Genomic DNA, 23,828 nt, shown 5'->3' with positions numbered 1-23,828 from the left:
CTGGGAAATTACTCAGAAGTTCTGCTTACATCACTTCCACTTACATCCTATGACCAGAAGGATGGACGGTTTCCCCGACAAAGAAAAATGTTAAGTCTTGTTCTGGATTGCTGAGGGCCCAGCTATATCCCATCACTTTGCAGAAGGGGACAAAGGTTAGCAATTTCTCCCATGCTTTGCATATTCCTGAGTGTGCCTTAGAAGTGGGTGACTGACTGCGATGTTGTGCATCAAGCCTGTGAGAAGTGGCTTGAGAGTGTGTTGCAATAGTCATTTCCTGATAGAAACCAAAAGGCACAAAGTGTGCATATGTAGAGCAGAGGACTGAAAAACTGGGAGCAAAGCAGTTCCTGCTTGTCCTGGAGTCAAGAGAACGTTCTGGATCAACACCAACAGCACAACTGAAGGAAGATCCTGGGAAGAGGCTTGGAAGAGGCTTGGAAGAGGCCATGATGCCCCAACTCCTGACCCTGCTTTGCACTGGTAAGTGCTGTGGGAGTGGGGCTGGGCTGTGGCAGCAGCTGGAGCTGGTGGGAACTTCGGGGCTGGTAGTAGGTGGGGGTGAATAAGCACAGACTAGAACCTTCCACATCCTGAATACACGTTAGTTAGAAGGATGCTTTACACGCATTTTCCTGTTTCCCCAAACTCAGTCATCCCTGAACTTCCCAAAGATATTTTTCCCTATATCTGTTACATGTCCCGGATTTTTATATTATTATTTTTATACTCAATTCTATTTTATCATTTAAAAAAATGTTTATTTTTGAGAGAGAGAGAGAGAGAGAAAGTGTGTGTGTGTGGGGGGGGGGACACAGAATCCAAGCTGTCAGCACAGAGCGCAGTGCAGGGCTCAAACCCAGGAACGGTGAGGTTATGACCTGAAGTTGGACGCTTAACCAACTGAGCCACCCAGGAAACCCTATTTTATTATTAAAAAAAAATTAAAGTTTATTTATATTTGAGAAAGAGAGACAGAGCAAGTAGGGGAGGGTCAGAGAGAGAAAGACAGAGAGAGACAGAGAATCCCAAGCAGGCTCTGCACTGTCAGCTCACAGTCTGGCGTGGGGCTCAAACTCATGAACCGTGAGATCATGACCTGCGCCTGAACCAAGGGTCAGATGCTTAACCGGCTGAGCTGCCCAGGCTCAACTATACTCAACTCCATTTTAAAATAATATCTGTAAGACCCATGTATTAGTGGGAAAAATCAGTGTCCCTCATCAAAAACAGACCCAGACTGCCCCAGTTTTCCCCAGTCTTGCTTCCGAGAGGTAGCAGTGAAGCAAAAAGCTGCCTCCAGATGAGCCCCAGGCTGTGGTATCTCCCATGGGCTCAGGGGAGAGCAAGCCGGGAACCGAGAAGAGAGAAACTTTGTCACCCGGGCTCAGTGATACTCTCCTGTTATTGTACGACCTGGAGCCACCTTACATCTCTTAGAAAAATTCTCCAAAATAGTTCTTTTCCCCATACTGCATTCGAGGAATCTGAAAATCACGCCTGAAGTTCGTGCCAAGGCCACTCAACTAAATGGAAAAACTGAGCTCAAATTCTGGTCTGCATACTTCCAAAGACTGTAATTCTCCATTCTCCATGGAGCCATACGGGGTAATTGAAAAGGGCTGACATGGAGGAGGTAAGTTGGGGTGGAAATGTCCGCGGGGCTCGAGCCCACGAACCGTGAGATCATGACGTGAGCCATAGTCGGAAGCTTACCCAACTGAGCCACCCAGGCGCCCCTCTGGAGGCTGAATAAAGGGAGTCATGGTTAGCAAGATCACAAGAAGGTAAGTGAACCGTGAATCCCTCTTAGGAAATGTCCGGCAACCTTTTCAGAAGGGCTCTTGGTCACAGGTTCTTTGTCACTTCCACTCAACCCCTGTCGGAATGAGTCTCACTTCACGACAAGGCAAGGGTTGGTTAGGATGTGGCGGAAAGGGAACCCATGTGCGCTATTGGTGGGAACACAAACTGGCGCAGCCACTGCAGGGAAATAGTTTGGAGGCTAGTTCTTCAGAAAGCTAAAAATAGAACTACACTACAATGATCCATCCCACTTTGGGGTTGTGTGTAAGCAGGAAATGAGAACAGGAAATCGAAGCGATATCGGCGCCCCTGTGCTCATCGTGACATTATTCACAAGGCATAGAAATGACCCACGTGTCCATGACAAAAGAAGATGTAGCGTGTTATATGTAAGGGGATGCTATTCAGCTGTGAGAAGGAAAAAAACTGGTCCCACCATTTGCTACAACGTGGATGGACCTTGAGGGTGTTCCACTGAGTGAAACAAGTCAGACAGAGAAAGGCAAATACTTGCACGATCTCACTTATGTGTGGCATGCAAAGATGTTGAACTTGTAGAATCACACAGTGGGATGGACTTGCCAGGAGCTGGGGGTGGTGGGAAGAGGGAGATGTTGATCCAGTGGTACATGCTTGCAGTTCAAAGATGAGTGAGTTCTGAGGCTCTAATGTACAGCATTGCACCTACAGACGGCAATATGGTATTATGTATTTGAGGGTTGCTAAAACAAAAGTTTCAAGATTGTGCCCAATGTCCCTGGTGTGTGTGGGGGGGTGTGTGGCAAAGCTGCCCCCAGTAGAGAACTACTGTTATACACTATTCAAACTAGAACACCTATATTGATGTGTAGGAACATATTTCTTGGGGTCAGTTTGGTCTAGATCTGAAAGTAAGGCCCCCAGAGGGGAAAGATGGGGGGTATACACTTCACTCTTCCAAGTAATACCGAGCTTAGATTTATGAGATTTAGGAGCACCAAAGAGATGGCTCATGGCTAACCGTAATGTCCCAAATACATTTAGGCCATTCCCTGAGGACAGACAGAAGTATCTCAGCACAAAGGACTATGTTCTCAGTATCTAGATGTCCCCTATCATAGGGTAGGGGCCTCACCAGCTTACTCCACATCCTGGCTTCTGGGAGCTGTGGGTACGTTCCTTTATATGGGAAATGCATACAGGGTGGCAGGTGGAATTACACTTGCTTATCAGCTGACTTTGAAGTAGGGAGCTTCTTCTGGATTATCTGGGTCGCCACAGTGGTAACCATGGGGTCCTTAAAATAACAAACCAGGCAGAAGAGGGTGTCAGTGCACCAAGCATTGCTAATTTTAAAGCCGGAGGAAGAGGCCGCCATGATGAGATGCAGGTGTCTCTTGAAGCTGGAAAAGGCCAGGAAATGGATTCTCATCTGGAGCCCCCAGAAGAAAAGGCCAGGAAGTGGATTCTCGTCTGGAGCTCCCAGAAGGAATGCAACCCCAAGGCGACCCTGGTTTTAGCCAGAGAGACTTTTCTAACCCATAGAACTACAAGATAATAAATCTGTGTTGTCACAAGCCACTATGTTTCTGATACTTTGTTATGGCAGCCGTAGGAAATTGTCGGAGGCCGGCTCCAGCAGGTCCAGGGGTCCCTGAAGGATGGACGGTGTCGGTGAGGGAGGGAGTGGGAGAGCCCTGAGATCCTTTCTGGTCACCAGGCAGGCATCTCCGTCCTGTCGGTTTTGGAGTCTTTATTTATAGGTCAAATGTTAACGTGGCATCAGAAAATGGAATGTTTACAATGGATAGCTCTCTGTGATGTTTTTGGAAAATGTACAGAAACAGGTTTTACAGAAGTCTTCTTGCAGAACTGCCCCAATTATAGTGAGGTTGAGTAATAACAGGGTGTTCACATTTTAATAACGCTAAGATTAAGTCATAGGTTTGTAGATACTCTTATCCATCCTTATCACAGCTGCCAGGGGAAGGGAAAGTATTTGTGGAAAGTAGGCCTTAGGGAAGGGGCTGCTATACATCACCAGTTAGCAAAGGTGTATGTACTAACTTATGTTCTACCCTTATCTGTTCCTTCTCTCTAAGTTAGGCTCTTTGTCTCCGGGCAAGACTTGATTTTCCAGTTATATTCTTTATTGCGCCGGAGAGCCAACCATACCTTTAAAGAGTTTAGCTCATTTCCAATACATAGAATAGCCTCTTCAAGTGCATTTACCTTTGTGTCTAGTTTTATGATTTCTTGAATAGCTAGGGCATGAGAGACATTTTTGGTTAGTTGATTTACATGTTGAGCTGTATGAACATCCTGGACTAACACAATGGTAGAAACAGCGTTGTACATGTAAAGGTCAATCTTTTATGAGTGAGGGTCATTAGCCTGTTCATAGCTCAAAGGAAAGTATGGAGGGAAACAGGACCTTCTGGAGACACGATGTCTGTTCTCATAATCGAAACAAGAAGTTCCCACAATAAGTTCCTTCACAAGGTGCAATCATCATACCAGGGCCGGAATAAGGGGACAAGTCACTCCCGATATTGATCAACAAGGCACCTTAGGGGTCAGTGCTCAGGCAGAAATAATTGAGTGGGGGTGGATATCAGTCGTCATCTGATTGGCAAGAGACCGTGCAAACTTGCTTTAACCTCACCAGGAGTTTTCTCGACTAATGGGCTCAGAATGGCTCCCAACAGGAAATTAACACAATGTGCAAATCAATGCCCATGCCAGATGGGTTCTTGGGCAGGAGGCTAGGACTGGCCATGAGCATGACCTCCGGTGTCCCGTCTCAGTGGCAGCCCCATGGGGACAGGGACTCAGGTCTCAGGACAGACGGTTCTCTTGCAGGGCTGTGCGCTGCCCAAGGAAGCAGGGAGACTAAAGGTGAGCATTCCTCCAGTTAAACCCACCCTCTTCTTTGCTCCAAATTCTCCACATCCCTTCTCTTTCCTTAAAGGGGTTTTCTCAGAGTGGGTGAGGGCACCAATTCCTTTCCCCGATCTGCTTCCTTCCAGATCCCCTTCCCAAGCCCTCCCTCAGGGCCTGGCCCAGCTCGGTGGTGCCTCATGGGAGCAACATAACGCTGCAATGTCGGGCCCCAACCAAGGATGTTGACTTTGCTCTCAGGAAGGGAGATATTTTTTTGGATTCTTCACCATCACTGGCTTCCACAGAGGGCCTGGCTGAATTTCACCTCACTGACCTGAGAAACAGTCAGGCTGGAGTCTATACCTGTGAGCTCTACAGACTCAAGTTGCCCTATATGAGATCACTGCCCAGTAACCTTGTCCTGCTACTGGTGACAGGTGAGGAGAAGGGACGGGCCTGGGGGAGGGACCCGAGGAGGGCGGGGGATGGAGGAGATGCAGAAGCACAGCAACAGAATGACTTGGCCGCTGCATCCAGGGCTTGTGGGGACGGGACCTCCTTCCCGCAGTCAGAGTTGAAAGAGGGTGACACCAGGGACCTGTCGCGTCCCACACTGGGCAGGAACCCCAGCGGGAGAACAAGGTTGAGTGGGGGACCCTGGGCTTCTCCCCGTGACCTCGGAGCCCCTTCTCTTGCAGGATATTGGCCTAAACCTTCCCTGCAAGCCCAGCAAAGGGGTGTGGTGACCGCAGGAGACAACGTGACCCTGCAGTGCCAGAGGCCTGATGATGTTTTCAGGCCAATAATGTTCGCTCTGCTGAAGGCGGGAGCGACAGGGCCCATCCAGCTCCGGACTCCAGTCGGGAACGAGACGGACTTCTCCTTGCAGACTGTGACAGCTGAAGACTCCGGGAACTACAGCTGTGTGTACTTCCAGATCCAGGCTCCTTTCTGGACCTCACTGCCTAGTGAGCCTCTTGAGATCCGGGTGAGAGGTGAGGTTTTTATGGTCGGGTGGACCGCAGCTGGATTACCTGCCTGCTCACGTGCTGGCATGGTCTGTCTCCACAAGACCCTGCAGCTTAGAGCATCCGTGTAGGAAGAAGGGTGGGAGGGCCTGGATTCTGTGGAGTAATGCAGAGGATCTTCTGCAGAGACAGAGAGCACAGATGGTGGAGATCACATAAATGGAGGCTGGGAGGGGGGCCTTCCCACTGCAGGTGTGGGACACAACCGGCTGTGTTGTGAGGGGGCCAGGCCTGGAGGAGGAGGGATCTGTAATAACTAACCCCTCCCCTCCGGCCAGGAAAATAAGATGTAGCCACAAAGTCATTGCCTGTCTCCTGGGCAGGGCACAATTCATTTAGACTAAAGTGTGGATGCTACCTCCTGGGGTTGTACATGAGGAGAGTCTGGCAAGAAGGCAGAGGAGGAGGGAGAGAATAACAAAGGGCCCAGGAGCATCTTTCTGAGAAAGACTCAGAGACTCCAGGAAGACCTTGGCTTCATTTTCACTGGGATTCTAGCACTCTTGCCTTTAGCTCAAGTGAGCTGAGCTTTTCTCTTCCTGCCAAGACTTTTCTTTCTTTTTTGAAAGGAATGATTTTTAAAAATTATGGCAAAAGTGCATAAGGTACAATTTACCATCTTAAGTATTTAAAAAAAATTTTAATGTTTAATTTTGAGAGAGAGAGAGATGGAGGGGCAGAGAGAAAAAGAGGGAGACACAGAATCTGAAGCAGGCTCCCAGACTCCAAGTTGTCAGCACAGAGTGGACACGGTGCTTGAACCCACAGACTGTGAGATCATGACCTGAGCCAAAGTCAGACACTTAACAGACTGAACCACCCAGACGCCCCATAAGTATTTTTTTTTAAGTGCACAGCATTAAGTGCATTGACTTCTGGCACACCCACTATCTGTTTCCAGAATGCTCTTCACCTTGCAACACTGAAACTCTGTCCCCATTCAACAGCCTCTCCTCACCTGTTCTCCCCAGTCCCTGGTGTCCACCATCCTACACATTGTCTCAGTGAATCTGACGAATGCAGTGACCTCACACCATCGGAATCATACAGTATTTGTCTTATGACTGGCTTATGTCACTCAGAACAATGTTCTCAAGGTTCAGCCATACTGTAGCACATGACTGGGCTTCCTTCCTTAAGGCTGATAATGTTCCATTTTACGGGTAGAGCACATTTTGTTTGTCTATTCATCAGACAATGGACGTTTGGGTCATTTTCAGCTATTTGGCCATTGGCCCATCACCTACTGGCCACCTACCGGCCCTCACTTCTTGAGGATGTATACTCAGAAAGGGGATTGCCGGATCATAGGACAGTTCTACTTTTAATATTTTGAGGACTCACCACCATACTGTTCCCCCGAGTGGCCACACCATTCTACATTCCCACGTCCAGTGCACAAGGGTTTCTGTTGCTTTGTTTCTGATGGATGTTTTTTTTGGCCCTTGTGCGTTAGGGCTATTTTTGAGGACTGAGTTTGTCCAGGACGAGGGGAGGGAGAGAGGCCAGTAGGAAGCAGGCATCTTCCTGGATGGGGGAGGGGCGCTGAATCCCCTAGAATTGATGTGGGGCCAGTCATAACTGCACAGGGCACTAACCAATGAACCCAGGATCTCCCAAGCCACACACGGGGGAGGCATTCAGGGCCCCTCACACGGGGCACGAGAACAGGTTCTGAAGTCGGTGGACCTGAGCTAAAGCTATAGCCGTGGCATGTGCTTTCTGGGAGTATTCTGTAACTCATTTCTCTCATCTGTCAAGTGGGTGGGCAGCGAAGCATACATCTGACCATGAACTTCTGTGAGAAGGAGACATAACAGTAATCAATTATAATAATCAACAGTTTTGATTATTGTAATCAAGGCACTTGGTTACAAGTGGAAAAAAAAACCCAACCATCTTGAAGTGACCTGGAAAAAATGAGGTCTTTGGAATTAAAGGGGCCATTCAAGGCTCCCTAACCTGGCACTAGTAACATTTCGAGCTGGATAATTCTTTGGGGTGGGAGGTGGGGGAGAAAAGTGGGTCCTGTGTAACATAGGATGTTTGCAGCATCTCGGATCTTTACTCCACTTCATGTCCCCTTGTCCAGCTGTGATGACCACGGCATCTCCAGACACTGCCAGATGTCCTGTGGGCAGACACGGCTGGGACCCAGAGGCAGTCAGTCATGGGAAGCACAGGGATGCCCTCTGGCTTCACAAACTAGAATGAGGAACTGGAGTCCTGCCCAGATTCTCTTCCTTTCTGACATTTGTGTCTTTATTGTACCTGTTTCATTCTCTTTTAAACTTTTAAAAATGTTTTTTTTTTTTGAGAGAGAGAGTGTGAGCAGGGGAGGGGCAGAGAGAGAGAGAGAGAGAGAGAGAGAGAGACAGAATCTGAAGCAGCTCCAGGCTCCGACCTGTCAGCACAGAGCCTGACGGGGGGCTCGAACTCAAACTGTGACATCATGACCTGAGCCGAAGTCAGACGCTCAACCGACAGAGCCACCCAGGCGCCCGTTTCATTCTCTTTTAGTGGGGACCAGCTCCCTCTTTGGGGCAGAAAGCTTGGCTTTTAAGAGCTGAGTTTTGTAGCTCATAAATTCTACTCCTGGAGAACTATCCAGCCCTTCTTCCCAGACCCAGTTCAAAATAGACAGACAGACAAAGAGACTGGGGAGGGCAGTGAATTGTCCTGCTTAGCTCAGCCTCTAGATCAATCCTAGGAAATGCCCATGGGAGGTGCCATGCAAGAAAACCCAGCTCCATCGAGGGCGACTGGGATGTAGGAGGGGAAGGAGCAGTTCCTCAAGCAAGGAGAGCTGCTACCCTCTGATCCCACCGCCCCCACCCCAATTTCAAGTTGAAATCCTCACACTGAATGGGACAGCATTAGGAGGTGGGGGCCTCTGGGAGGTGCTTAGGTCCTAAGGGTGGAGTCCTCATGAGATCAGTGCCCTTATGAAAGAGACCCCAGAAGCTCCCCTGTCCCCTTCTGAAACGTGAGGCTCTAGAAGTCTGCCGCCCAGAAGAGGGCGCTCCCGAGACCAACTGCCACCCTGGTCTCAGACTTCCGGTCTCCAGACTTGTGAGAAAGGGGTGCCTGCTGTTCATCAGCGCTCAGCCTGTGGCATTCTGTTAGAGCCTCAAATGGACAAAGACAGCCGAGGCAGGGGGGACTGCCCAGCAAGCGTGTTTGCTGCAGAATCCCAGACCCCTGGACAGAGCAACAAAATAAATCCCAAGGTCCAGACGCTCTCTGGAGAATTGGCAACAAGGGGTAAAGGGGAGTGCTTCCCCACCCCCACCCCCCCTTGCCCGCAGCCCAGAGCCTGGGAGTGAGGCAGAGAAGCTTGCATCTATGAACCACCTGCACCATGCTGTTTTCAAGGTCAATGTGAAGGACATTCAATGTCCCCTCTAGGAGCAGTAAGAAAATTGCGGGGAGAGGGGAGAACACACAACCATAACCGTCTGAACAGGGATGGGCACCCGTCACTTGGGTACCTGGCCCCACCGTCTGCAAGTGTGTACGGGCTCTTGCTCTGCAGGTAACTGTAAGTGTTTAGAATCTGGCTGGACCCACAACAAGCCATCTTCTACAGATTCCTTAGCTACCCTCTGTCTCAGCCTCCGTATCTGCTAGGGGTTGATACAAGAACCTACACAAGGGACTTGTGGTCGAGATTCTGAGGAGTTATTTTACTAACCCCCTCCTGAACTGTGTCCAGTGGGCAGCAAAATACTATCTAAGGATTTGCCATTATGCTCATTACAAAACACCCAAAACTTCTCCCTCTGATTACTGAAGCAGCTTTATCAAGAACTCGTTCCTCAGGGGAGAACTTCCAGGAAACAGAGAGCATGTGTATCCCTCAAAAGGTACCAGTAAATGTCCTTATCATTATAATGAATTATAAATATTGGCAGAATATTCCATGACCTCTTAAGGGCTTCCAGGTTCTAAAAAGGCCAAGGTGCATGTCTGTGTCTTAAAAAAATTTTTTTTGGGGCGCCTGGGTGGCTTAGTCGGTTAAGCGTCCGACTTTCGCTTAGGTCATGATCTCGCGGATCGTGGGTTCGAGCCCCATGTCGGGCTCTGTGCTGACTGCCAGCTGAGAGCCTGGAGGCTGCTTCAGTCTGTGACTCCCTCTCTCTCTGACCCTCCCCTGCTCACGCTGTCTCTCTCTCTCTCTCTCCTAGAAATAAATAAAACATTAAAAAATTAAAAAAATTTTTTTTAATATTTATTCATTTTTGAGAGAGAGAGAGAGAAAGGGAGACACAGAATCCAAAGCAGGCTCCAGGCTCTGAGCTGTCAGCACAGAGCCCGATGGCAGGGCGCAAACCCATGAACCGTGAGATCATGACCTGAGCTGAAGTCGGAGGCTTAACCGACTGAGCCACCCAGGCGCCCCTGCGTGTCTGTGCCTTTAACTCAGTTCAACTGTATGTGACAAGGTTAAGCGCTGAGGAGATGGTCTTTCCAAAACATGATGATAAAACAGACAGAAGGGAAAGAAAAATACCACAAACTAGATTGGCTCTCTGTAGGAGGGGGACACTTTACATAATTTTGGGTTCTTCCACAGCTGCTGAATTATTTTTTTTCCTACCTATTTACCCTTGGCACATGAGGATGCTTCTGAGTTTGCTACTCCATAGTCACAAATACTGCTGCTTCCGACATGACTACATCAGTGACGGAACAGTTCACCAGGAAGGACTCAGGAAGCTGTTAAGTTCGATGTCGACCTTTCCTGTCTCCCTTCAGCCATTGTTCTCACCTTGGCAACTGTCACCAAGGGCAACAGGCTGAGGAAAAGAGGGAGTCACGGGGGAGGCGGGAGGGGTGTTTTGCAGGCAGACGACTGGGTACAGGTGCATTGACAGATTATTGAAGATGGAGCCCAAGGGTTTCCCTTCGGGATTCGCCAGAGCCTTTTATAAACCCCTGTAGTTTTCTGGGGATCGTATAGGGGCCAGCACCGTAGGCCTGCAGCTACAGCAGTGTGTTAAACCTGTGGGGATGCGAGTGTCCCCTGGCTGGCCAGGGGCAGGAGGCAGGGACAAGGTGGGTGGCAGGAATCCTAACAAGGACCAGGAAAGAGAGTCACTTATTTCAGGGTCACCTCTGATTTTCCTCAGACCACTGGTTGTCCACTTGCGGTGATTTTGCCACTCAGCAGCATGTGATGGTGTCTGCGACATTTTGGGTGGTCACAGCTGGGGACAGGGGTGCTCCTGGCACCTAGCAAGCAGAGCCGCAGATGCATCAAAACACCCTACGACACACAGGACACCGCCCCACCAACAGTTATCCGACCAAATACCTCGGCGCCCAAGGCGAGAAATCCTGTAGACCCCCTGTCTAGTCTTCACTCAGACACCAGAGTTCTTGCAGGGACCTTACAGGGGGAGGCCACACTCCCCTCCAATTCCCGAAGCCTACGTGCCCCAGACCGGTAGCTGTTGAAGAAAATACTTAACAATGATACTGGCATCACCTGTCTTCCTTTTTCTTTTTTCTTTTTTTAATGTTTTATTTATTTCTGAGAGAGAGAGAGAGAGCACGAGCGCATGAGCAGGGGAAGGTCAGAGAAAGGAGGAGATACACAATCTGAAGCAGACTCCAGGCTCTGAGCTGTCAGCACAGAGCCCGACGCGGGGCTCGAACCCACGAATAGTGAGATCATGACCTGAGCCAAAGTCGTATGCTTAACCGACTGAGCCCCCCAGGCGCCCCTCACCTGTCTTCCTTGAAGGGAAGGCTGCTTGTGATGTTTGGGTTTTGTTTTTTCTCCCTTTATTCCTAAGTCTGATTTGCCTCCAGGTTCCCAGTGATTTCTTCGGAGCCAGACCCCAGGAGTCTGAGGATTGGCGTGGTTTACTCACTGTTGCTGAAGCTGTAACGAGAAGCGTGCAGTCTCTGGTTCCGAGGAGAGCAGGGTGCTGCAGGCAGCGGGGGGAAGTCAGCAGGAGGGCCTGGGAGTGCAGGCAGGGGGGTAAAGAATATGGGCGGTGCCACAGGGAACAGCGGGTGTAAACAGGCTTCCCAGGCTTGCCTTCTTTGAAGCGTAAGGCTGAGGGTAGGGGTGGCGTTTCCAGGCGCGTGAGGGCAGGGCCAACACAGCTGTAGATGATAAAGGCAATAAAGAGTGATGTGGCGAGTATCCCGTAAGTACAGCTGTATGAACCCTGGCTGGACCCAGCCCCTGGCTCTGATCCTCACCAGCTGTGTGACCCCAGGCAACTCAAGTAGCCAGCAAGCTAGAGACTCAGAGAAGAGCTGATGTCGAGTCTGAAGGCAGCCGGAAGCAGAATTCATTCATCCTCAGAGATCATCAGTCTTGACTCCTTGGGCCTTTGACTGATTAAATGAGGCCCACCCACTTTCTAGAGCCTAATCTGCTCTGCTCAAACTCTATTGCCTTAAATGTTAATCACATCTCTTTTTTAAGTGAATTTTACTGAAGATTGCGTTTACTTCATTTTACTGTAATTCCAGTGTAGTCAACATAGAGCGTTACATTAGTTTCAGGAAGTAATTCTAGACTTGTATTTGATCAAATAACTGGGTACCGTGGCCTAGTCAGGTTGACACATAAAATTAACCATTACACCCACCTGCACGGGAGTTTTGGGGTCCTTGAGTGGGGTCTGCACATTTCTAGAATACACTTGGCTTTTATTTCTGCATCCCATCTTGTTTCCTAGATAAACCTAAAATTCACAAAAATTTCCCTCCACAAAGCAGCAAGACAACTGAAAAGAATTTCCTTTCTTTTGGGGCGCCTGAATGGCTCAGTTAAGCGAGCGTCAGACTCTTGATTTCAGCTCAGGTCATGATCTCACAGTTTGTAGAATCGAGCCCTGCATTAGGCTCCGCACTGTCCGTGGCACCGTCCGTGGCACCATCCTGGGCACCATCTGTGTGGAGCCTGCTTGGAATTCTTTCTCTCTCCCTCTCTCTCTGCCCCTCCACCACACACACACTCTCTCCCTGAATAAATTAAAAAAATAAAACCTAAAAAAAAGAATTTCCTTTTTTTTGAGAAATCTGAAAAATAGTATCTAATAGAAATAACAATCAAATAGCAGATAGTCACATATCCACCACCCATAATTATACTTGTTCACATTTCGTCGTATTTGCCCCAAAGCTGTTCTTTCCACAAGTATAGACTAAAAAAAGAAAAGAAAGTCCTTTTCCCCTCTCAACATTACTCCCATTATGTTTCCCCTTTCCAGAACCCTCCACCCTGACGTTGGTGTTAATTCTGTGCGGGGGTTTTTACACTCTTACTACACGACATGCCTTTGTAAAGAAACGCATAGAGTTTTAAATTCTATTTACGGTTATTTATTTTTTATTAAAAAATTGTTTTTAATGTTTTATTTATTTTTGAGACAGAGAGACAGAGCATGGTAGGGGAGAGGCAGGGAGAGAAGGAGATACAGAATCTGATGCACACTCCAGCCTCTGAGCTGTCAGCACAGAACCCGACGCGGGGCTCGAACCCACGAACCGCGAGATCATGACCTGAGCGGAAGTCGGAGGTTTACCTGACTGAGCCGCCCAGGCGCCCTTATGGTTATTTAAATATAAACTAACTCTAGAATTCTCTCTTCTAGAGACAATTGAAAGGAACTCTCCCGAGGGGGCAGAAACAGGCCTCGGTAAGTGCGCAGAGCTTCCGCACACTCCTCCACGCGTGGGATGACACGTCCTTGGGACGCCGCGAACTGTCCACACCAGCGAAGGCTCTCCAGGCTGTCTGTCCGTCCGTCCGTCTTGTGGGGATGCCTGAAAGCGGCGGCCTTCGAGGTGGGCGGGATTAGGGCGCGGCCCCGCCTACTCGTTAGCTGCGCCACTTCCGCACCTGCGCAGTGGGCATCACGCGGCCGCTCTGCGCGCCCCCTCGTACGCGGGAAGAGAACGTCGTGCGATCTGCGGCACGCGGGGGGAGTGTGGCCGAGGGGGACACACCGAGGGGCCGGGACAGGTCTCAGGGAGTCGCTGGCCTCTCCCCCCTCCCCTCCCCAGGAGCCGTGGGGATCGCCCTGGTCGCCGTCTCCGCCCTCCTCATCCTGCTCGGAGCCTTCCTCGTCTACAGGTGCAGCCGGCGGCGGCATGGTGAGTCCGGGGCCACAAGGGCTGAGTATCTGGGAGGAGACGGGAGAAGCAGAACCGGGAGGTAACGTCAGAGGGCGTCTAACCGCGTCTCTGCCTCCTTCACCTCCAGGCGCAGCTCTCCACAAGATGGCCAAACGGTAGAGCTTCTCGGAGAATCCCGTCGGCCAGTACTGAACCCTTCCCCCTCCGTTGCCTTGACCACCCAAGACCTCCTTTCTTACCAGAACCTTCTTTGTGCCCCCAACCTGCCCCGAGGACACTCCCAAGTGTCCCTCCGCGTCCTCAATTCCCGTGACCACCTTCCACTTCTCGATGTTCTTTCCTTGGGTCCTTTCCTCATGGACCACACTGCCCCCAACCACTTCTCAGCTCTCAAGACTTGGCTGAGCACCCGAGTGACTTGGGACCCTAGGTTGGGGTGTACACGCGTGGGGAAGGCGGGGGGGCTTTAGCTGGCACCTCAGCTCCGCCTCCCCACAATGATCCCGGTGTCTCAGTCCAGTCACTGAGTCTCCAGTGCCTCACCGTTTCTCTTTCAGTTCCTGCTCTTCTAAGGAACCTGAAAAAGTGGAGACAAGGGATCAGCCTGAGAAAGAAAGTCGTGGTGGGTACACGTGTTTGTATATTTGTATGTGTGCAGTGTGCACACACACGCATGCTGCCTGTGCTCACTTAAGCATGCATATTTGAGTGTGCATGTGTGAGTCTGCACGTGTAGGTGTGTGTGAACACACATAGCACGTAGCAGTGCACCGACGTGTGTGCGTGTGTATACATATGTGTGTTGCACGTGCACACACGTGTGGTTTGCATGTCTGTGCACGTGAGTGTGGGGGCGTATGTGTCACATGCATGCCTTATTCGTGTGTGAGTAAATGCATGGTGTAAGTATGTGCATGTGAGGGTGTATAAGGTGATATGCACGTGAGCCGGGTTGTGTGTGTAGTTAACGCCTGGGGGCAAAGCGATAGCAGATCCTTTCCCCCCCCCCAGATACATCTGCAGCCATGGTGAGCTGCCCTCCTGCTTCGGTGAGTGTCCCCTGCAGACATTTCCCGTCCCCACCTTGTTCCTCCCTCCCATTTTGTCAATGGTCTGGCCCCCCATGCCCATCCACCCCCAACCTCAGTCTACATTCCAGGAGAATCTGGTCTGAACCCTTCTGTGCCTTCTCTGGCCAGGGACCTTCATCCCATGTCCTTTCTGAGGATATTTTCCCTGGTGACATGAGATGAACATCACCTTTTTTAAAACAAAATTTTAATGTTTATTTATTTCTTTTGAGAGACAGAGCACAAGCAGGGGAGGGGCAGAGAGAGAGGGAGACACAGAATCAAAAGCAGGCTCCAGGCTCTGAGCTGTCAGCACAGAGCCTGACTCTTGGCTCAAAACCCACGAACCTTGAGATCATGACCTGAGCTGAAGTCGGATGCTTAACCGCCTGAGCCACCCAGGCCCCCCTTACATCACCTTTCTGGGATTAATGGGGTAGTTTAACGTGCTCTGAGACACAGAATGGTCAGTGGGGTCTCAGGCACACTTCATAAGCATTCAGTACCCTGAAGCTATTGTTATTAAAAACCACTGGTTATAATCTCTGGTAAGTGGCTTTCCCACCCTGAGCCTTAGTGTCTTCCTGCAGACAATGGGGATAATATGCCCCACCTCTTGGTGCAATTCTGGAAAACACGGTAAGATCTCTCTGTAAAGCACCTACCACGAAGTACCCACATAGCACAGTTATCAATAGTAACCCTCATTCGATCCTTTACAGTTCAGTTTTTTTTTTTTTTAATTTTTTTTTTTATGTTTTATTTATTTCTAGGAGAGAGAGAGAGACAGCGTGAGCAGGGGAAGGGTCAGGGGCGAGGGAGTCACAGACTGAAACAGGCTCCAGGCTCTGAGCTGGCAGTCAGCACAGAGCCCGACGCGGGGCTCGAACCCACGAACCGCGAGATCATGACCTAAGCGAAAGTCGGACGCTTAACCGACTAAGCCACCCAGGCGCCCCTACAGTTTAGTTTTTTATAAAATTGTGCCAAAATGCACACAACCCTAAAATCCACCATCCTCACCCGGGATACTCACAACTTTCGAAATATTCACCACGTTGTGCAATAATCCCCCACGAATCCAGTTCGAGAACATTTTCATCACCTCGAAGGAAGCCCCACACCCTCTAAGCAGCCTTTCTGCACACCCACACCCCACCCCAAGCCCCTGACAGCCACTAGCTCTCTGTCCCTAAGGATTTGCCTACTCTGGACATCTCATATTCACACTTATGTGAGGACTATTTAGATCTGTACTTTCATAACAAACCATCCAAAAATGCTGTGGTTTAGGGCAACACTTAGGATCTCACAGCGCCTGCAGGGCAGGAATCCGGGGGTGGCTCAGCCAGGTCGTCTCCTGCTGGGTCTCACAAGCCTGGGACAGAGGCATTGGCCAGGGCTGGCTCCGGCTTGTGTAAGGGAGGATCGGCTTCCTCACTCACTCACTCAGGTGGTGGTTGGCGGGATTCAGGCCCTCGCTGGCTGTTGGCCAGAGACCACCCTGGCCTTATGGACCTTTCCACAGGGCAGCTCATAACACAGCAGCTGGCTTGAGCAGCGTGAGTGAGGGAAACAGGTGTGAACAAGATGGAAATCGTAACCTTAGTCTTTCATAACCTAGTCTTGGACAAGACACACGACAGCCCATCCTTTTGCTTATTCCGATCAACAGACGTAGGTCACTAGGTCCTGCCAACCTTCGAGAGGGGAAGGGACTGCATGAAGACTCGAAGGGCAGGAGGCTCTTCGTAACACAGCTGTCTACCACACTGTCATCACAAACGCTGTCTTCACAAGCCAGCACTTTCCCAGGGATGCTTGATCCTTCTCTCTCTGCATATCTTCAGGATGAAGCATCCCAGGTCTCAAGAGCTGAGGAGCCCTATGGAGTGACTTATGCTGAGCTGGACATCAGAGCCCTAAATGAGGCTCCTTCCAGCCAGGTGGAGCAGCCCCTGGAAACCTGTGTGTACTTGACCCTTAAGACATAGCCAGGAGACCGCCTAGAGACCAGCAACCAAGAACTGCTAACAAGGAGATGGATGATTGAGAGAAAGCCCATGGGCACTAGGCAAATGGGGATCCCTTTCCTCAAATCTCCAATAAAGACTTGTTTCCCCAACTTGACAACAAACTATTTGTAATAAATAAATAAATAAATAAATAAAAAGAAAAAAAAAGACTTGTTTCCTTCTTCTAAAAATTTACTTTTTAAATAAGAGGTATCAGGGCGCCTGGATGGCTCAGTCAGTTGAGTGTCTGACTTTGGCTCAGGTCACGATTATGATCTCACAGTTTGTGAGTTTGAGCCCCGCATTGGGCTCTGTGCTAACAGCTCAGAGCCTGGAGCCTGCTTTAGATTCTGTGACTGCCTCTCTCTGACCCACCCCTGTAGGAAACATGCAAAAATAAACATTAAAACTTTTTAATAACGAAATAAATAAACGAGAGGTATCATTTGCACAGAGTAAAATGTACAAATCTGCAGTTAAGTGACTACAGATAGATGATTGATAGATATTGATATATAGATATCTCAGTTATCTATCTCTACCTATCCCCTTTGGTATAATCACCATCCAAATAAACAGTATGCCCAGCACTCCAGAAGGTTTCCCTGTGACACTCTCCAGTGAACTGCCACATTCTCCGAGAGCCTTCCTTTTTCTGCCTTTTCACCACCGGGGTTGAGTCTTGGCTGTCTTCATGTGCCCTCATATACATGCAGCCACACTATGTGCTCTCCTCTGTGTCTGGCTTCTTTCACCCAACTACATTGCTCCTGGGGTTTATCCCTGACGTTACACGTAGTTGTGTTTCCTTCCCTTGTTACTGCTGAGCATTACTCCCATGCACGTTCATGCCATGGCGTGTTTGCCGTTCTCCAGGGGATGGACAATTGGGTTGTCTGCGGGCTCCAGATTCTGTGGGTCAGCTTGCCCGAATGCACTTAGCTGTGTCTTTGCAGACACAGGCACATGTGCACACATTTCCCCTGGGTTGTAAATAGTGGGATGGCCGCGTCAAAAAACAGGTGTATGCTTAATTTCATTTGCTTCGTCTGATCAGTCTTCCAATGGGGTTGTTCTGCTTCCTGCTTCCTTCCTGACAAGTGCTCAGTGTGCCTTTCTTGACTGCCGCTCTTCTGTTCACACTCCCTTCTCACCACAAAGCTGCCCCATCACCTTACTCAAGTCTGTGGCACGAGCAAAGCTTTCACTGTGACCTGTGACCCCCAACTATTCTCACTCCTGGTAGTCACGTCCCTGGGTCATCCCCTCCCCTGGTTTTGGCGACTTGCTTCTAACCTACAGAATATGGCAAAGGAGACGGGGTGTCACTTCAACGGTTATGCTATCGAAGAATACAACTACCATCTTGACAGTGGGCTTTTTCCACCTTCTCTGATTGCACATTTGGATGATGATGGAGACTCCCTGTTCTGGAAAAGCCCACTTGGCAAGGGACCGAGGACTGTCTCCAGCCAGCAAGGAACTGGCTTCTTCCAACAAGCATGTGGGCTTGTGTTATATAATAAAGAATTTGGCTGGTCTTTGTCCCTGGCTCCTGGGAGCTAATCTCTAAGTGTTTGGAATCTCTCTCTCTTTTTAAGTTTATTTATTTTGAAGAGATAGACACAGTGCAAGTAGGGAGGGTCATAGACACGGAGAGAGAGAATCCCAAGCAGGCTTTCTGCTGTCAGTGCAGAGCCTGGTGCGAGGCTCAAACTCACAAATGAAATCAAGAGTCAGACGCTCAACTGACTGAGCCCCCGGGGCGGCCCTTGGATCTCTTGAGTGACAGGAGCATCTTTATTACTCACAGCAGGCCCTTGGACCACAGCTGAGTTTACAGCAGTGAGATGACTCGGGATGGGGGCTGCTGAGACCAGAAAGACCATGAGATTACAAGGTTACGGTCTTGATCTATGGGGATGTGAGGGGGCTGGAGACAGAGTCAGTCATGTGGGCAATGATGTAATCAATCACACCTACGTAATGATATCCCCAAGAAAGCTGTGCACACTGAGGCTCAGGGAGTTTCCTAGCTGGTGACGCATCCTGAGACCATAGGAAGCTCTGCTTTTGGGGCCATCCCAGACTTTACCCTATGTGTCTCTAAATATAGATGGTCTTTTTTTTTTAAATATTTAAATGTTTTATTTATTTCTGTGAGAGAGAGAGAGAGAGAGAGAGAGAGAGACAGCGTGAGCAGGGGAGGGTCAGAGAGAGAGGGAGACACAGAATCTGAAGCAGGCTCCAGGCTCTGAGCTGGCAGTCAGCACAGAGCCCGACGCGGGGCCCGAACCCACGAACCGCGAGATCATGACCTAAGCGAAAGTCGGACGCTTAACCGACTAAGCCACCCAGGCGCCCTGATTTATATCCTTTTTAAATGTTTTTTTAATTTCTGAGAGAGAGAGAGAGAGAGCATGAGCAAGGGAGGGTCAGAGAGAGAAAGAGATACAGAATCTGAAACAGTCTTCAGGCTCTGAGCTGTCAGCACAGAGCCCGACGCGGGGCTCGAACCCACAAACCGTGAGATCATGACCTGAGCCAAAGTCGGACACTTAACCGACTGAGCCACCCAGGTGACCCTAAATATAGATGGTCTTGATTTATATCCTATTTATTTATTTATTTATTTATTTATTTTTTAAATGTTTTTATTTATTTCTAGGAGAGAGAGAGAGAGGCAGCGTGAGCAGGGGAGGGTCAGAGAGAGAGGGAGTCACAGACTGAAACAGGCTCCAGGCTCTGAGCTGGCAATCAGCACAGAGCCCGACGTGGGGCTCGAACCCACTAACCGTGAGATCATGACCTTAGCTTAAGTTGGACGCTTAACTGACTGAGCCACCCAGAAGCCCTTAAAAATTTTTTTTAATTTTAATGTTTATTTATTTTTGAGACAGAGAGAGACAGAACATGAGTGGGGGAGGGGCAGAGAGAGAGGGAAACACTGACTTCCAGGCTCTGAGCTGTCAGCACTGAGCCTGATGCGGGTCTCGAGCCCACAAACCATGAGATCATGACCTGAGCCGAAGCTTAACCGACTGAGCCACCGGGGAGCCCCTTGATTTATATCCTTTATAAATTTATATCCTCTATAAATTATATCATTTGTAAATAAACTAACCATAAATATAGTGCTTTCTTGATTATTTGAGTGGTTCTAGCAAGTTATTGAACCCCACGGGAGTAGTGAGAACCTACAAAATTTCAGGTCATTAGTTCATGGGTGCAGGTGGCCCGCGAACAGCTGAGCACACAGCTGGTGTTTGCAGTGAGGACAGTCCTGTGGGCACCTCACCCTTTGCCTGTGAAGTCTGTGCTCACTCTGGGTGATCTGTGCCAAAACTGCATTGCAGCTCTGAAGTGGATCCTTCTCCGGCTAAGCTTTCAGATTAGACCTTAACCCTGGCTGAAATGCAGGCCAGACAATCCTGCTCAGCGGTGCTTGGGCTCCTCACCCCAGAAGCAGTGAAACAGTGAAGGTGTGCTGCTTAAGCCACTACCTTCGTGGTAATGCTGTTACACAACAACAGATAACCGAAACACTCACACCCGTGGGGGCATCGTCCCACAGAATGAACCCAAGACACAGAGACACCTTCACCACTGTGGGGGGGGGGGTGTCACGTGAGTTTCTGGGAAGGGAACGGGCTTTGGAGACAGAGCTGGGTTCCAACTTCTGCACCTGCCTCTCCTACCTCTGTGCCTTTGTGCAAGGGAACCTGCCTTGCTGCCTCTCAGGTTACGTATTCCCAGTTAATTTGCTCACACCTCTTCGATTTTACCAAGTACAATTTTCATCAAATACAATTTGGTAAAAAAAATAATGGCTCACCTGTATTGTGAAGTCAGAAAGTGGGTCAAAGTGTGGGTAAACTGGGATTTATATGAAAAAAATTTTTTAAATTAGAGGAGCCTGGGTGGCTCAGTTGGTCAAGTGTCTGACTTCAGTTCAGGTTGTGGGTTCGAGCCCCAAGTCGGGCTCCATACTGACAGCTCAGAGACTGGAGCCTGTTTCAGATTCTGTGTCTCCCTCTCTCTCTGCCCCTGCTCCACTTGCACTCTCTCTCTCTCTCTCTCAGAAATAAATAAACATTAAAAAATAAATAAATAAATTAGATGCCCCTGGGTGGCTCAGTCAGTTAAGCCTTGGACTTCAGGTCACGATCTCACGGTTTGTGGGTTCAAGCCCTCGTGGGGATCTGCACTGACAGTGTGAAGTCTGCTTGGGATTCTCTCTCTCTCTGCCCCTCCCCACTTGTGCTTTCTCTCTCTCACTCAAAATAAATAAATAAACTTAAAAAAAATTGCTTTAAAGTAGGCTTCATGCCCAATGTGGAGCCCAATGCAGGGCTTGAACTCACAACCCTGAGATCAAGACCTGAGCTGAGATCAAGAGTTGGACACTTAAGTGACTGAGCCACTCAGGAGCCCCGAGTTCTTAGCTCTTAAGACTGTGGACAATGTCTAGCAACCTGAGTGTTTCTCTAGAATTTCGCAGTACCCTGAACAGTGAAATACTTTCATCTTCTCTTAGGAACCCCTCAGGCTCACACCCCAGGTATTTGGGGGCGGAGGGTCGTCTGAGGGCTGATACCTGAAATCCGAGACAGATGAGGACCGAGGACTTCTGTGAGTGAAACCCTCCAAGCGGGGCGTGTGAGGAACATGTTGTAATCAGCGGCACTAACGACATTTCCAGAAAGCATCTGTAAAAGGAGGAACTGAGCAGTCAGAGGAAACCTGTTCCTGTCCACACTGAAGTCAGGGGCGAGGCCGTGACCGCCCCAGCTGCGCTCCCTCCCACAGGCTGCACAGCGGAAGAGGGGACTCTGCACAGGCTGGCGCGCTGCCATGATCCCTAAGCTACTCCCACTGCTCTGTCTCAGTAAGTCTCATGGGGCAACATGTGGGGACCCTAGAAAACAACAGACTCGGTAAGACGTTTGGGCTGGGGATTGAGAGAGAAACCAAAACATCAGTGCTGGTTTCTTAGTGCACACTGCGTATCAGAAATCTCGCTGAGTGCAATCAATGCATACATTATTTCTAAACTGGTGCTTTACAAATTTCAATGACTCGTGTTCCAAGTTCATGATTTCCGATGAAAAGCCTTTACTACCTGTACTTTCTGGCTTACTGCGCTTTAAAAAAATTTTTTTTATGTTTATTTTTTTATTCACTCTTGTGAATGCGGGAGGGGAGGAGAAAGAGGGAGTCACAGAATCTGAAGCAGGCTCCAGGCTCTGAGCTGTCAGCACAGAGCCCGACGCGGGGCTCGAACCCACGAACTGCAAGATCATGACCTGAGCCGAAGCCGGACGCTTAACCGACTGAACCATCCAGGCACCCCGGCTTAATGTGTTTTGTTTTTAATACTGACTCAGCCTTTTTTGCCTAAATAAAAGTGTTAAGCAAAGAAACTTTTTTTTTTAAATGTTTTATTTATTTCTAGGAGAGAGAGACAGCGTGAGCAGGGGAGGGTCAGAGAGAGAGGGAGTCACAGACTCTGAAACAGGCTCCAGGCTCTGAGCTGGCAGTCAGCACAGAGCCCGACGCGGGGCTCGAACCCACGAACCGCGAGATCATGACCTAAGCGAAAGTCGGACGCTTAACCGACTAAGCCACCCAGGTGCCCCTAAGCAAAGAAACTTTCAATACGATGCATAAAAATCCAGGTTGGGGCACCTGGGTGGTTCAGTCGGTTGAGCATGTGGCTCTTGGTTTTGGCTCAGGTTACAGACCTTGTGGTTTATGGGATTGAGCCCCGCATCAGCCCTGCATGGAGCCTGCTTGGGATTCCCTCTCACCCCCTTTCTTCGCCCCTCCTCTGCTCAAGAACAGGTGTGCGCACTTTCTCTCAAATAAATAAACTTTAAAAAAATCCAGGTCAAACACAAAAACTACAAAGTAAATGCAGCAAGAAGGAAACAATATGAGCATTTTCGAACTCTACATTGGTCCCTGTCAAGCTTCTGGGTCTGAGGCCTGCCAGTTCTCTGCTAAGGAGGCGATTAGCCACCATCCAGATATATCAGAGGCTAGCTTCAAAGAGGCTTTCTTGGTGCCTACTGCATGCAGTCACGCAGCGCTCTGACTGTCCTTCCTTCCAAATAAAATCACTACACCCAACATGTGTGGGACGTATTCCACATTTTGGAAATACCACTCTGATCTCCACTCCTCAAAAAACAAAAAACAAAAAACAAAAATCAACCACTCCTCCAAACAAAAACCCGGCAAGAGACAAAGAGGTCACTTCTGTAGATTAGGATTCAAACGTGAGTCTGCAGAGCGAATGCCTTGTCTCAGATCACACAGCTGACATGCAGGGAAGCCAGGTCTCAACCCACTTTTTTTTTTTTTTTTACAAATAATTTATTTTCAAGTTGGTTTCCGTATAAACACCCAGTGCTCATCCCCACAAGTGCCCTCCTCCATGCCGATCACCCCCTCCCTCCCACACACCCATCAGTCTTCAGTTTGTTCCCAGCATTCAAGAGTCTCTCATGGTTTGCCTCTCTCCCTTTCCCCCACCATTTCCCCCTTTCTTCTCCCCCATGGTCCTCAGTTAAGTTCTTCCTAATCCTCCTATACGTGCAAACATATGATATTTCTCCTTCTCTGCCTGACTTATTTCGTTAAGCATAACACCCTCAAGGTCCATCCATGTTGCTAAATGGCCAGATTTCATTCTTTCTCATTGACATGTAGTATTCCATCGTATAGATAAACCACATCTTCTTGATCCATTTGTCCACTGATGGACACTTAGGCTCTTTCCATGGTTTGGCTATTGTTGAGAGTGCTGCTGTGAACATTGGGGTACATGTGCTCCTATGCATCAGCATTTCTGTATCCCTTGGGTAAATTCCTAGCAGTGCTATTGCTGGGTCATAAGGGAGTTCTATTGTTAGTTTCCTGAGGAACCTCCACACTGTTTT

The 23,828-nt window shown here is 49.2% G+C and overlaps 1 protein-coding gene across 7 annotated transcripts in view; it reads left to right on the top strand.

Annotated features, from left to right (window-relative positions):
- Positions 1-59: 59 nt before the first annotated feature.
- TARM1 (T cell-interacting, activating receptor on myeloid cells 1) overlaps positions 60-23,828 on the top strand; it is a 33,836-nt gene continuing 10,067 nt past the window's right edge. For 2 of the 7 annotated variants that reach the window (XM_039244111.1, XM_039244110.1), the window contains exon 1: positions 60-483. In XM_039244111.1, the coding sequence (XP_039100042.1) occupies positions 450-483 (34 nt within the window). In that variant the 5' untranslated portion in view covers positions 60-449. Of the gene's footprint in view, positions 484-4,647; positions 4,684-4,814; positions 5,106-5,366; positions 5,664-13,315; positions 13,361-13,727; positions 13,818-13,926; positions 13,955-14,356; positions 14,422-14,810; positions 14,849-16,719; positions 17,053-21,421; positions 21,773-23,828 lie in introns of those variants that run through there. The other 5 variants (XM_039244107.1, XM_039244105.1, XM_039244106.1 and 2 more) reach the window with 5 other exon arrangements.

Source organism: Hyaena hyaena, unplaced genomic scaffold (genome assembly GCF_003009895.1).
Source record: "Hyaena hyaena isolate Hyena2069 unplaced genomic scaffold, ASM300989v1 scaffold_235, whole genome shotgun sequence".
Classification (NCBI taxonomy): domain Eukaryota; kingdom Metazoa; phylum Chordata; class Mammalia; order Carnivora; family Hyaenidae; genus Hyaena; species Hyaena hyaena.
Note: the sequence above shows the minus strand (reverse complement) of the source record. Positions and strands in the feature narration are given on the sequence as shown.